The following is a 15,975-nucleotide window of genomic DNA, read 5'->3' as shown; positions in this document are numbered from 1 at the left end:
TCATTTTGGTGACAAGACGCATGCTACCAGCAGCATACAAGGCGACTAATTTTACTGTCTTCAAACGATGATCAAGATGCCCTTGCATTTGTAAAATATTATGGCAGATATTATAAAGCACTTATTTCATACAAATATTGTGCACTTCAGAAACTCCTCTTCTATTATAATCTCTTCAGATATGGAAAGCCTGTTTACAATGATCATCAAAGAAGTAGTTAAGTCTAAAAGAAAAAATATATGTAATCTATAATTAACACCATCCATTTTAAAAAGTAGCTAGGATAAATTTTTGCCTTAACATTTAAGCTGTGCTGCCTTCAGAAAAAAAAAATCATGATTCTTATACACGTCCCATAAAAACCTACTACTAAACAGCAAGAATTTTGCATTTTTTATTATTTGTTATTGCCTTTCCTCAGAGAATCTCAGCACACAAAAACCCCCCCCAACACCCCGAACACCAACATCCAATCCACCATCCAAAACATACTTCACAAATCACAGAAACAAGGAACTACAGTTTGCAGGCCTTTGCTACGTAGAAAACCACTGAAGTGTTGCAGCCTGCAGAAAACCCCATAGCCTTCTGTTCTTTAACTACTAAATTAGCTAACACACATGTATCTTCACACGTCAGTCAGTTTCTTGAGAGATTTTTATCTAGGTGTGTAAGTATTAAAATGTGTAAATTTCCTCTTGATTATATTCTGTGTGTAGGAACATTACTCTCCTTTTAGAAAGGAAATGTTGGCATTTTATTCCTGAATTAAGGCTCAGTCTCACTGACCTATGTGCACTTTTTATTTCTTTGGGGTAGGGCCATACAAAGAGGCCTTCATTACATCCTTTCTAGTCTTCCAGCAGTCAGTTTAAGCCACACTGCTTTCACCATGGCCACTTTAATCACCTCTTCTCCCTCCTACTCACTACTGATAGCAGCCTAGCACTGGTTGCATAGTGTTTTACAGATTTGCACTGTCTTCATGGTTAGCTTACAGGAAAGATAATACCCACATAGTATAATGGGCTTAGAAATCTTTGACAGGTTTCAAAATAGTTTTTAAAAGCAATAATTAAGGAGCCCCAGGTCTTCTCTCTCACGTAAGTCCTGTTTCTTTATTCTCCGAAGCACACACATTGCAGTTTTCTTTCCTCTCCCAAAACCTTTCTTTCTTTGCATTACAAATTAAAGAGGCATTTCATTTGCAAAGCTTAATTCTGATGATAAAAAAAGAAAATACGCATTTGATATTTTTCTGTGGAGAATAAAAGACCCTGTAGGCTCTTTTGCCTGCTCTTCTGTAGATCAGCACGCCTATTCTTGTGTTGGCATTTATTCTTCTCTTTACAAGTTCAGCAATGCCCAGCTGCTAGCACAAACACAAGCAATCCAGTATGTTACATACACGCACACATACCTATATATGTGTTCGTTTGCAGATCCTAGCAAATTTGTTTGGAATATGTGCCTAGCAGGATTTATTGCCCCATTTTAACAGACAGTAATCTACTATTTAACCATCATCCTAGAGTCTAGGAATTCAATGTTTTTTAAGTAACTGGAGTGAGGCAAGCTGTATTTAAAGTAATATTTGTTCCAAACAAGAGTTAAATAACATCTTGTTCTATATTAATTTTACTCAAGTCTTTCAAGAAATATTCCTGAAGTGGATTTGGCTTGGAAGCCCCCTATGTTTAGAGGAACTTGATGAGTCATAACAGTAACTTCCTTTTATAAATAATATACTCCCTTGACACACAACTTTAGTTTCCAGTTGAAAATAGCCAAGTGTGCTTTCTTTAGAAAATTTAAATCCTGATAGCATCAGTTTTTCAGTTCACAAAACTGACAAAGCACCCCAAAAGGCAAGTTTTATGCAAACAGACATAATGAGGTGAAGATTAAAAACAACAATTTATGCTACTCTTTTTGAAAACCCTGATGTGACATCACCTCCAAAATTCTATCATTCTGTTGTAATCCCCAGTTAACATCTATTCATCAATCATGTTGAAGTCTCTTCCTCCCTTTTATTCAAATCCGATTCATTTTTGTCTACCCACCACATCATCCTGTGTGCCCCAAACAATTTTTCTGTTCTTTACTCATTTAAGGTCAGAGGCTCTGAAGCCACCAGTGGACTACCATACAGCTCCCCAAGTAACCCACCTGACTTGCTCCAGCTGTAAAACAAGGATAGCAATGCCAGCCTCTCAAATGAGTCAGACCTGAGCTGCAAGAAACTGAACTCAAAATCAGTGGCATAACTTGGGGTTTTCAAGTGGAAGCAAGACTTTAACCTGTGCTTAAACCAGTCTGAGGCCAGAATAAGAGACTGCTACAAATTTCCAGAGCATTCACCTGCCCTCAGTTGTCACCATAGTCACTGCCCATCAGAAACATTTTGTTTTCTAAGTAGAAGAATTCAAAAAGGTCACAATTTCTTTTAACAAAGTGAAACTACAAAGCTTTGTGCTGCACCACATCCCCCCGACGAATGTAAAACAGAGGGAAGGCAGCCTCCAATAAGCAACAGCATTTCCTGCTGCACACCGTGAAGAGATGAGCTCTGCACCTCTGCTCCAGCGATGGAGAGCTCCAGCTGGCCAATATCACTGTTCTAGAGCAGTGGAGCATGAAGTGTCACGTTATGCCAGCAAAGAAGGGCTGGTCTGGGCAAACTCAGATGACAAATCATGATTTGGTCCCAATTTATTTCTCAATCTCCAGAGATGAGGCAGCTACATACCAACCTGAAATCATCTTGTGCAGGTTAGAAACACCTAAACCGTAACGCAGGCCTGCAAAGATAAGGCAAAATTCAAGTATTTGGGTTTGAGAGCATCCCAGTATCAAAACATACAAACTATGACCTAGTTTATCATAAACCATCAAGCAGAACACAAAAGGAATTCACACTGAAAACCAGTCATACCATAAGCAAGAGAAACAAACAATTATGAAGACCCTGTTCCTGCTGAAGACAGCGTATTATAAAGCCACACTACCTTCAGAGACAGAGTGAGCTGATTTTACAATTGCAAGAAGAGAGCTAATGTAGCTTTAAACTATTTTAAAAAATTCCATACGCGCCTCTCCCTTTTGATGTCAGGTCATCCACAGAGCACGACGTCAACAAATCACTTAATGTCACACATTTATTTGTGGGAGAAAACACAGAGATGGTATCTTTCCTCGGCTACAATAAACTATAGCTCTCTCAAGGGTACACCCAAGTAGCTAAAAAACCCTCTAAAATTATTTGAAAAACAAAAATAAAACCAGTGGGCTCAGAGAGGCATTACTTCCCAGAATCTGCATCAGAGTGCAGTTCACAGCTTCAGTTTTTCTGCCCAACCTCCACTCCTCTATCTCCTCGCTCTGTGGCAGGATATTAACCCAGAATTACAGAAGTCAGCATTTTACAGTGATCAGCTAAGCCACTTTGAAGATGAAAGTGAGAATATCATTGCAAGTGATTACATATTAAAGTCTATGGCTTAATGGGTACCTTATAATTTCAGGATCTCTGAGAATACATGAAGAATAGCTATAATATAATTTAATTGGAACTTTGATATCATGCATGTCTCATGCATAAGTATGAGTCATGACAGGAACTGCAGAACCAAAGGTTTGAGGAACAGTGTGAATAAGGAAAACTTTCACTGAGAAATCTTAACATTAAGAATTAAAAATGTAAGTGCAGGCAGAGATCTTTAAACTAGCCATTTAAAAATGCACAGTTTGTGGGTTGCATATTTGTCTTAAGAATTATCTCCAATGGAGTACCTCAGATCCATTACAGAAAAGTTACAATAAAAATACAGTAAGATAGCAGTAGAGGAATATCAAAACCAGTTAAATGTAAAAGGCTGAACACCTAGCTTCAGGGCAACGACTGACTTCTCTATTCACTAACACAAAGCATACTTCCGTGTGGAGTCAGTGAAAGTGCACATCTCTCACACTATGTCGAAGTTACCTCTGCCTCTAGCTGCTGGCAAGTAGAAATGCCCCTAAACCTACATGTTTGCCATCTTCCCTGATGCAACATGAAAAGCAGAACACGGGAAATATAGCTGAACTGCTAAGCATTAAAATTAAGGCACACTAAATATATCAGGGCTTTGCAGCTTCAACTGCCATTAAAAAAAACAAAACCAGAAATTGCATTGGCTTTGTTAATTTCAGAAATGCTTCAGCACAGTCTCCAAGGGTGCCTGCAAAACTATCAACTTTTGCTAGGCAGCATCAACTACTTGCGGCAGCTCCTTTTGTCAGTGACTCAAACTGGGTTTTGCTCTTGAATATGTCTTCTCACTGAAAAATTTGGAGATTTAAGAGAAACAAGCAATTCAATGGCTCTAATATTTGTGTCCAGATCAACAAAGAGTACAATCTACTTCCTCCCCATGTTTAAGCAGAAAGCCTGAGCTCTGTGGAGTGTGTAGATATTAAAAGCATTACATCCTCCTTTAAATATGTTGATAATAGCAAGACACATTCTCATCAACGGAAAGCTGGCACAATTCTTGTTTCCAGATCCCCAAAGAGGGGGGGAGCTCCTAAAAACTTCACATCTGTAAAAGAGGATTGAACGGTATTCAGTTAATTTTCATTCCGGTATTTATACACAAACACAAAATACTGCCTTTCTGGGGTTTTTTTGTAAATATTTTAATACTTGAACAACGTAACAGATATTTTAAGATGTGTAGGGGATAATTTAAAGGTAAAAGAAAAATCTAATCTATCAGGCTGAAAGCAACACAAACAGATTAGGTTTGAGAAGTACAAGCCAAACATTTTACTGCTTGTTTAATGCTACCCCCTTTTTTAAGGTGTTCCCTCAGGCTGCTTCTACAACAGCACTAAATAGGAAAAAGAAGGAATTCTGGCAGCTCAACATGTAACTCAGTATGACAACTCTGAAATCTGAGGGCTCTCTAGAGTTGTCACCTTTCACATTTGAGTCTTCCACAGGCTCACTGAATGTGGTAGGCTGATCAGATTTAATGAATAAGACAGCCTGAGTTTTGGTCACCCGGACCCAAAAGATGCACTTGCACAGCACTGCCGTACTGAATGGTGACCCTGGCCCAGTACTGCTTCAGAAGCAAACACCTGATCCACTGTGCATGCCAACTGAGGGTTATTTATTCTGTATTTGTTATGCATACTGAATGCTTCGTTATCTTTATCGTTCGAGTTCTTAAGACCTGCAGTGGTAGATGTATCTTTAGCTATATTTATATCTATGACTCCTTCTCTAGAAAAAACACTAGAGCTGACAATATCCGTCAGTGTTTTTTTTCCTTAAGTAACCACAGTCAAGATCATTTGTCTTCTGTAGCATTCAACATTCAGTTCAGCTGATAAATACAGCAATATGTGCAGGGTTTTTTCTGCCTGTATTTTAAGATGGGCCTCCCCACTCTAAATACAGATCTATCTGTACTTTTTTCATACATTAAAAAAACCCTAAACTTGAAGGAAACCTCACTTTCTAAACCACATTTATGGCATCGCATGCTGAAAAACCGAAACAGCCCTTCGACAAAATACAAAATGGAAATAATCTACAGAAGAGACAAGCAACAAAACAGAAACTAATTAACCAGAGAAGGAAGCTCGGAACAAGAAAGAGGAGAACATAGTTTATTCTTTTATAGCAGAGCAGTAATTTTACTCCAAGGTCAAAGGAAACTGCAGGGCTCAGCTGTACTGGCCAGTGGCCCAAACCAGGTGGGAATGCACCAGATCATGACCAAAGGCTTCTCTGACCAAAAATTAACTTTGCAAATTAAAAATGGACAGAACATGAAAAAAAAGTGCAGGAAAAAAAGAGATTCCTTGTGCAGATGATGAGCTCAGCCTAAGAGAGAAACCAGAGATGCATTCTCCTAAAACCTGCAAGACAAAAGTCTCTCTGAACTTCTGTTATCAAGCAATGCACCTGGTAGTGGGGATTTGGCAGAGCTTACTGAAATGCAGCAGTGGATGGGACTATAGCACATAGGAAGCACGGGAAGAAAGACTTATCTTGTCACTGGGAAGTGCAAGATCAGCTTACAGAACCTATAAAGGGTGTAAGTGGGAGGTGTAAGAAACCTGGTGCAATCACAGAAAGTGCTACTCTCTCAAAATAAAAAAAGGTTTGGGTCAGATCATAAGAGACTGAATTCAGGCCATTTAAACAGCCAAGAAAACCTGAACATAGTTACTAATAGATTAATAATTACCTCTTTGGTATGAAAACACTTATGAAAGAAACTACTTGTCTGAAGAATTAACTGTGGTAAAATTTATTATCAATCCAAATCTGACAAGAGAAAACTAGAAGCTGGTAAGACAACACCTTCCTTTGGCATAGTTCTATTTGCATTCTACTGCGGTAAAGACCTCAGGCTATTAAGAAGTAAGACCCTAAGCCACCACCAGGAAAATGCTTCCTTCAACTGTTATCGCTATTTAGTTGTGTTTCTTTGCATACCCAATTTCTTTATTTGTCACCGTATTTCAAAGAAGCACAGAGACTGATGTTCAAACATGCCCCTTCAACGATCTTAGTAAGAGTACTGCAGTCTTGGAGACACCAAGTGCAATATTTAGCAACCAAAGTAACATTAGGAGAGACAGTAGAAGACTGCTTTCCAAGACACCTATGTTTTATTTTACAGCAACATGGTGCATCCATTTAGCACTGACAAAAGACAAAAAGCTGTGCTGTGATACATTTCAGTAAAAGATGATGGTAATACTTGAATACCGTCTTTTAATTAGGGAACCTCTCAGAGTGCACTAATATATATCTGCAACATTGTTACTGTTCTGCTCTGGCGTACGCTATTAGGAAAGTGATGGCAGTGAAATTACGTTAAGTAATGTGTTCTTATTGCCATAAAGTTTGCAAATCTTATCTAAAAAGACATGGTTCAAAACCATGAAAATGCACTGGAAAGCACCAGTATGCAAGTCTGGAAGGCATACAGAGTACTGTCAATAACCTAGAAAATGCCTTGTGTACAGTCCGAATAATACCCTTCTACAAAATTGACTGAAAGGACTCTGTGCATGTACACACAATTTTTTATTTTAAGTGCACTACAGCTGCAAAGAATAGAGGTACCGTACTGAAGATTCCTAATATAATATGCTAGAATTTTGCCAGAAGGAAGCAACAAAGACAGTTCCTGCATCCTGGATTTCAAGAGAGGAGGAAAACCCCTTAGTTTAATGGAAACTATAAATATCACAAAACCATTCAACTACTAAAAGTTCCAGATTTTTTTTTCTCCAGTGAAGAGGCTTAAAATTTATGTCACTGTCCACGACATTAAATGTGTCCCTGATATCAGCATCTTACAAATATAATGAGAAGAAAAATCATGTTTTAGAGAATGTAAGTCTAAAAACAAAAGTAACATTTTAAGCATTGATCTGAACAAGTAGCAAATCAAGTAACTTCCTGCTTTCAAGGTCTTTATTCTCAGTCTGGTGGTTGTTAGTGTTGCTGCAAGACCACATTAGTCCTGCCACAGAAGGAGCACGCTGAACATGTAATGGCTGAACACGAAAGTCATGGCTGGGACACTGTCAGTCAGGCCACGAAGAAGTTAAGATGCAGGAGGTAAAATGAAAGAAGGCACATGAACGAGATGAAACTGGGCAGAAGAGGCATTTCTGCTGAGCAACTGGACTAAACTGACAGACTGAATGCACGGTAGGGGACAGAGAAGTAGCTTTTATTGAAGTTTGCATGTTTCACCTATCTTTTGATACAACAGGGCAGTAAGTACCAGTATTTTGGGCTAAAAACTAGCATGTTTTGCAGCATGTAAGTCTCCCAAACATGCAATCACACACCACCTTCAAAGACAGGGAAAAACTGCTTCCTTACCACTTGTCTGGTTTATCAGTTTGCTCACACTGACAGCACTTTGCTACATTTCGGAGAGGAAAACCATTCCTGCACTTACTCAGATGTGTATGTATCTGATTAAACACTCCATTTACTGAAGCAGTCCATGGCAGAACAACGGCTGTGCAACACAACACAGCAGAATGAGCTGAGTAACTGCAGGGGACAGACAAGTAAGTGCCTGTTGTCAAACGTGCCAAGGACAGCCTGCAACTCTCTTTTCTGAGATGCATCCTAAATAGTTTTGGCACTTCATAACAAGCAAGGCTCCTACAACATTTGAAAGGCAGATTTCAGGAACTAGGTCAATGCCCAGCAATGTGCTGTTTGTATCTTAAACATAAGGATAGTTTTAATTTTCTGAGCAAACGCACACCACCAGATCAACAGAAACATGGGTGGTTTCCCTTCTCTCCACTTCTGAAGTACATTCTCCATCCTTTCCATGAGTCATGACCCACAGATGACTACAAGCTGCATTAACATACCATGTAGTTCTTGGGCAATAACTTAACTGTATCATAAAGCTTGAGTCAAGATTTTATAATGGACTGAACTTCAGGATTCTTGTAAACAGAATATGTTATTTTCTATCTCAAAGATTTTTAACAGTCATACCTTATTTTTAATTGAAATACATGTTTCAAAACAAGGCAAATAACTTTGGCTACATATGGACACAGCTAGCATTTTAAAGGACTGAATGGTATTCAAGCGACAGGAGATAACTGAAGCTTCCCGTGTTGGTATCTCGGAGTTCATCTCCCACAACTCTAATTGACTAAGAGTGAGATAAAGTTGCATTAATTTGTTAGAAATGTCATTGGTCACACTTTAATGTTTGCGTTACCACTCAAGGACCAGTCTGGCATTCAGGCTTTGTGCAATGACAATGCCTAATATTAGATTTTTTCTTTTTAATCCTTTGGCTTCCCTAAAGCCAAATATTATCACCTGAGCACATTAATGTGAGTTTGCTCTATTCACTCTGGGATTCTCTTGGTCACTATAATATCCTTTAGTGGTAACTGAGCTCTTTTCCATGTACTTGCAAGATGACTGTCCTTTCTGTACATTCATTTAGCTTGACCTGGATGCTACAACGATTTTTTTCACAGTGCTAACCATATTCCTGGCTAACTGCACCTTGGTGCTGGCAGACATTCTACCCACAGCACTGGACTCAGGAACACACTCTAAAGGTACTTAAAGTATATGAAACCCAAGAATATTTCTGTACTGTCTTCCTTATGTATGCTTTGAAATGTTCTTTTATCCGATTGTTTGCTATGTACTTTTTCACACAACAGGCATTCCAAATCCTAGTTACAAAAAAAAAAAAAAAAGTATTTACAGTATGACTGCGTTTCTTCACTCTCCTAAGGTTTCCTCTAAAAATTAACAAAACAATTAAGAATTTCAGCCTTAATTAAATGAAGGTGGAGTCACTCTGGACTTTTTAACAGAATAATTTCCTTCCTTCATCATTGTCCAGCCACACCTGAAGGCAGGCCTTAAGCTATACAGAATTCAGGACATTTACATCTTCACTCAAAAATGACTTTTGAATGATAATTTAGGTCCTTGTCACCCTTCCCTTCCTTGCCCCTCCTCTTCATTTCCAACAAATAAGTGCTCTTTTCAAAGACTGTGGATAGAATTGATCTCGAGGACAGGAAAGTATCTGTGTGACAACAGTGTAGAACAGACATTTTTTTTCGTCCCCACTAAGCCAGGACGTTAGTTAATTCCTTAGTTCTCACTGAGCTTGGCCAAACAGCCTAAATTTAAAAAGCCATAAGAAAACCAGCAAATGTAAACAACGTACTTAATTATACAAAGCCAAAGTAGTGCCAATATTCATACTTACAGGCTGAGGCTGTTCAGCAATACAGCAGTTGAAACACAACCAAAACTCACTCATTGTTTACAGTCTGAAGTGGGAACACAGATGAAAAGCAGGACTCAGCCTCCGTAAATCTGTCTCCAGGTAGCAAGTTGTTGAAATACGTTTATTTATAATGGTTCCAACGTGAAAATCTTTTCTCTGTTGAGCTCTTCTACAAAACCAAGTCAGTCCCAGGATAAACAACTTGAAGGCAAAAAGTTATTTTAGAGTCTTCTTTCACAAGGTTGGTCCCAGCACCACAGAAATGTTATGTATGCTTCTTTGGTCTCTAGCGTTATGTGAACCTGAAAACAGAAGTACATTACATCAAAAATAACGAATATACAGAATCTCATGCTCCCAGACATCCACCCACACCAGTGATTTCTTTAACCACAGACCAAAGAGACACTAGCAAACAAGTCACATGCTTATTTCTACAGTGAGTACCAGAAGTGACATATACCAGAAATCCGCATGAGGCTTACATTCCAGCTTTGATTCAACGAGGTGGTAAGAAGAACTGCTGTACAATCTTTTGGCAGCCATCTCTGAACTGTTTTTAACTTTCAAATGTCATTTTGTAAAGTGACAATTTTGTCCATACACCCCTTTAAACTTCTTGGGGAATTGTGCCTATTGACACTTGATACTTCTCAATGCAAAAGTTATCCAGTCCATTCACAGCACAAGGTTTAAATAATATTTAACCCAACCCTGCCGCACAGCTGTCAAGCAAAGGCGTGCTTTTCTAAATGTTGAGGAAACAAATAAATTTCTGTATGTGGAAAATTTGCAAAATGGCTGGACTTGGTCAACTCAAGGTATTTTCCTTCCATTCTCTCTACCCTCCTGCTTCATGTACAGTTGACTTCAAAATAGAAGAGTACTTGTAGAGTTTGAAACTGTGTCCTTAAACCTCTGAAATTCCTCATGTGGAACAACTAAGGCTACAGATTCCAACCATTCCTTTGCTAAAATAATGTTTATTGGTTAATCTCCAACCCAAATTCTTTCAGTAAGAGTGCAATGAAAATTCCTGCGAGATTTCACCCTGGTCATTTATCGTGCCATCCGTCACCAACTTTACTTGCAGAGAAAGTGAGATAATGAGTATGCAGAAGTTTTTACATGCATACTCCTTAATAATTCTATATACAACTGCATCTTCATTCACAGCAATGGGTGCATAACTACACATCATTATTTATACGCAATTCCTCACAGAATGATGTGGTTTGGAGACTCCATGGGATACATAAACTACATATACCTGTACACACGTTCTGTGGCAGAGCAGTCCCACTTAGCTACTTCCTTCTTCAGTTCTCTACATGCCAAGCACATAAGAAATGAGGTCCATCATCTACTACATACACACCAAGTTACTGTACTGTGCAGCCACTACTAGCCAGGACGGTTGGCTGCAACGCACACATACAGAAATACAGTAGCACCTTTCCCATACCAAGTCCAAAGCCTCTGGTAAGCTTTCCCGCTTCTTACCTTTTAAGATACTAACAGAGGATCTTTAAGAAATAAATGCCTGCTGCAGTAACGTCATCTAAATAGCAAAATCCAGCAAAAGTACTTCTCTCTTAGCTTTGAAAAAGCTACTGGTAGTGTTTAAATTAAATTTATATGCCTGTTTGTGGCATTTCTTGTCTGAAGATGGGAATAGGAAGGGGGGAAAAATGTTTTGCTAGCTTTTCCTATCACTAATGCCATATAGAGCAAAGCAATTTTATGAAACAGAACCCCTTCAGCGTAAGAAACAAACTAAACAAACAAAAAAACCCCCAAAAATCCTTCTACATCACCTTTTCTTCTGTCAGACACTTCAAAAAAAGGTCTCAGTACAGTGCTAATATGACATTTTCACTACTTAAAAGATTTTTTTTTTCCAACCTCAAAGATCATCATCTAAATCCCATGTACGTGTGAAGAAGCGGCAATAAAACATGGGAATTATCAATCAACAGTGTGAAATCCAAGAATGAAAAGAACTGTAAAAGTCTCTGAGGAAGTTCTTGCTTCATAATTAGGTAGCTTCACTTGATTTTCTCAGTTCTTCTGGTAACTGAAAGTTTGATCAACTTTAAATAGCAAGAGCTGGACTAATGTAGAAAAGCTTGATAAGAAAATACTTTATGGTTCTCTATAGTCTTAGAATTTGCATGCTACACAATTATTTTCTAAACTTGATTCAAAATGTAACAAAATTGGAACTACAACATGGTTAACTCCTGTTGAGCATGTAACAATTGAAAATTTTAGTCCAGTTACTCTACAGCTTATATCTCCTTAAAACTTGTTGGTTTTGCTTTTGAGAAGATAGGCTCCAAGTTGTTCTGAAATGCAGCAATGTTCCCCCAATGCTAGCTGCTTAGATTATGAGAAAGTGAGAAAGCAAGTACTTAAAGTCAGAGCATTCTGAAGTCTTAATATATTGTAACCTGCCAGGGCTATAAACAGATACATTCCAGTTGCATCTCTTGCTGCCCAAGTGACCCAATATTCTGATTTGCAGATCCTGAAATTCTGTATTACTGCTTCCTCATAATCTCTTTTTGACAAAGTCTAGATTTAACATATCAAATTCTTGTTCTCACAGAGGGCTAACTTCCATCCTGCTGTTACATTCGTGTACAGAAGACATACATGGAAAGGGCAGGGCAATTCTTGTGTCGATCCATCTCCTCGTTTGTTGACTGACAGCTGATATGCTCTTTCAGCCAGCTGCACCATTAAGGGTCGCGTTGAGCTGAAGCCCTGGGAACAAATCTGAAGGGCTTGTGCATGCTCTGTGAGCTGGAAGGCTCCTCCTTGGTACAGAATACTCGAGGGTGCAGAAGACTTTCTCCATCCAGCCACTCTCAGCATGCAGGACTTGTCTGCTCAACGACAGAGTTCTCTTTGACACTGACTCTCCCCCCTTAAATCACAAGCTGCTGAATGACAAAGCCAAACTAGAGACTGTGACTAACAGTCTCTGACAACACATTAATTTTTAAAAATGTATTTTATCTTCTATAGCCTGTGTAGTGCCACATTTGCCTTTAATTTCACAGTTCTGCAACCAGTACCAAGCAGTTTTTCAATCCGTTGCCTTTTAATTAAAAAAAAAAAACCAAACAAACCCCAAAAAACCCCAAAAACTGTGGTGGGATGACATACCTGTAAGTGTGGAGAAAACTGACAGTAATTGCACCTTTTAAAATGCAAACAAAAGCTTAGCAGTATTTGTTAGAGCACTGGAATTTTATACACCCCTACTATGCTAAACAAATAATTTTTACAGTGGCCAAGTTAATATAAAAGATCAGGTATAAATCAGCTGCACCAAAATGGAAAGAAAAAGCAATTAAACTGAAGGCAAAAAGGCGTACCAGCACTGCGATGTCAACAGCAACACACTAGGACTGCTAGTTGCTTGTTCAGAGAACAAGTTGGAACAGGAAAACTCTGCTGTTCTCCAAATTATTGGTTACAAAGAAAGAAAGAGAAAAAGCACCATACTGACCTACAGCTACCAGTCACGTAATTACGTGGCGTCAGCAAACTAGCAATCTCCTGAGAAAGTGTTTCTGCAAAGCCTGGACTGCACCCAAAACCTAGCTGCAATTAATGAGATCCTGAAATGTGTGCAATACTTCACAACTAGTTTGCTGCTTTGTCACAGGATCAAGCTTTTAATACAGCGCTGTTCACAAGTGTTGCTGCTTTGTCTATATAGACTTGCCCGATGAAGAGGACAACACAGGCTGAAGAACACAGTTCAAGACAACAGCTCTGTCACTCTTTGTTTTTGCTCTTCACACAGTTTATGGTGCTCAGAGTGGCAGAACAGCACACAGCTCATGTCAAAAAGACAAGGCGTTTATTCTGTTTGAACCACAAAGGTAATCAGAGAGATAAATGGTGAATCACGTATTTGCTTTTTCCCACTTAAACTTTCTGAGCTCTGGATGCAACTTATTTTACAGTGTATGATTCACACTGCAAGAACATACAGGACTATCATGCTGAACAACTTTGTCAAATTTTAAGGATTATATACCCTATGTACAACTTTCATTTAATCCCATTTATAGAAATTTTAAGTAGTATGAAGAAATGAAGAATTAAAAAGGATATATTGTTTAAAATTTAAAGTAGAAACCAGTAAGGCAATTTTCATTACTCCTTAGTCTGTTCCACAACAGCTGATGTAATGCAAAAACCCAAACTACTGCTTATTGTTAAATACCAGTTGTAAGGCAGTAAGTGCAAACACTGCATTAATGGATAGTGGGGGTGGAGCACATTCTCCTACCGTACCAGTAATTCTTCTTATTAAAGCAGTATTAACTTTTCGGTAGGCAATAAACAGAGCAAGAAAGGAGGAAGAGTGAAAAAAGCAATCAATCTCCTCTCCAAGCTCTTCACATTTACTGGCAAAAAGCAGGTTAGAGAGCATTTACCTTAGATGATCCAAACAGGAATATGCTGCATGCTGTGGCGGGTCAGTTAGAATAAAGCTATTTATGAATTACATAGCTTAAGAACAGCCCGCTGTTTTTTAAAAACATCTACAAAGTTCCTTTTAAGGGTGAACCCTCTATATCCTTTGACGGCATACTGTTCACTATTGCTTCAAACAGGAAGTGCGGTAACAACGCTCTTTGACAATTACTTGAAGCAAATAAAACCACAGGAAGAGAAAGAAAATGACTGCAGGTGCTAATATTTGAATTTAACTAGATTTGCTCCAAAGCTCAGACCACTATTTAAGGAGCAGGGAGGGAGAGGAAAAAGTTAAAAAAAAAAACAACCACAAAGAAAAAAGGTGAAGCATGCACAAAGTCATGACTAAGTATGCCATGTCATGGTATGTCTTCACATGATGTACCATGACATGCATATGTATGCATAAAGTCACGACCAGGACTACACTAGTTTTTCAGTCTCAAGAAAGAAATTTACCATGATTCTTGATATGGAAGTATCATTCCATAGAAGACACTTTTTTTTTTTTTTTTTGCCTTAAAGGCTCTGAACAGCTATCATTTGTTTCAACCCTGCAAGCCGCAAGTAGAAAATTATAATTTCAGAGTGTATTTTTAAGACTTCTTCCATATTTTTCACTTTTTAGCTCTATTGTAGCCATACTATTTCCTCTTGCTGCTTAGCAGACACAGTTAAGCGGCAGCAAGACATGAGGGTGGAGAGAGGATTAAGGTATGCCCAAACCAACGGTGAGGTTGCGCTGGTGCACATTTCCATACACCGATAGCTGTAGCAACTGGAGAATGCTCTCCAGCTCTCCAAGGAAGTAAGTGTTTACTCCCTTGTCACCCTCATTTTTTGAAATAAAACAATCTGTAAAAGAAGCAATAAAGGTTTGAAACAAACACTACCTATAGGAAAAGTTGCCTTCATGCATGAATTTTGTTATCAGAAACTTTACCTCACCAGGGCAGTGCACTTGCAGAAGCACTCTGTCCCTTCCCCCCCAGCTGAGGCGTCACTTCTGGGGACTTTGGCACTGCTTTTAATGCACCAATTATCTTTTGCACTTTCAAATCCTGAGAAACCTGACCTGCAAGTAACTCTTGCCAGACAAACTACAACGTTCACTATCGACACAGGCTGAACAAGGCTGAAATCCCTTTTCATTTTCTCATAACTTTCCCATCTCTGCCCCCCTCCCTCCTCTAAACCCCCCCAAGTGCTTTAGGATTTAGTTTGGAGACATTGAAGAAGCTTCTTCAAAGTTTGAGTTAGACTTTCTCATGCATTTTCAAAACCCAAGCGCACAGGTCCTGACTCTGTAAAAAGGTATTTTATTGATGTATTTATGATACAGTTTTGGGTATTATGACTAAAGCTATTAATAAGATTTTATTGTAGGGTTTTATTTCAGGATTATTGGTCATTTAGAGTCAGTTGTGTGTTTTTTTTTTCCCTTATTTATACTGAAATGCTTTTCACTGGTGTATTTACTTCAGCAATTTAGGAATAGGTTGTACTTTAAATCAAGCTCAATAGAAATTAATAGCCATGAATGACGACATATTATGAGAGTGCTTTTCTTCTGAACTAAAAGTTTCAAAGAATATTGAAAATGGTGGAACAGGATGAAAGTACTCTTACAGCTTACTAAAAGGAGAAAGACGG

General features: G+C 38.5%; 1 protein-coding gene across 4 annotated transcripts in view; it reads right to left on the bottom strand.

Annotated features, from left to right (window-relative positions):
- CDC42SE2 (CDC42 small effector 2) overlaps window positions 1-15,975 on the bottom strand; it is an 82,545-nt gene that overhangs the window by 24,420 nt on the left and 42,150 nt on the right. For all 4 annotated transcript variants that reach the window (XM_075411430.1, XM_075411432.1, XM_075411431.1 and 1 more), the window contains one exon: window positions 9,799-10,121. In XM_075411430.1, the coding sequence (XP_075267545.1) occupies window positions 9,799-9,852 (54 nt within the window). In that variant the 5' untranslated portion in view covers window positions 9,853-10,121. The remainder of the gene's footprint in view (window positions 1-9,798; window positions 10,122-15,975) is intronic.

This window comes from Opisthocomus hoazin, chromosome Z (assembly GCF_030867145.1).
Source record: "Opisthocomus hoazin isolate bOpiHoa1 chromosome Z, bOpiHoa1.hap1, whole genome shotgun sequence".
Lineage (NCBI taxonomy): Eukaryota > Metazoa > Chordata > Aves > Opisthocomiformes > Opisthocomidae > Opisthocomus > Opisthocomus hoazin.
The sequence above is the reverse complement of the archived record's forward strand: the minus strand, read 5'-3'. Positions and strand labels throughout refer to the sequence as shown.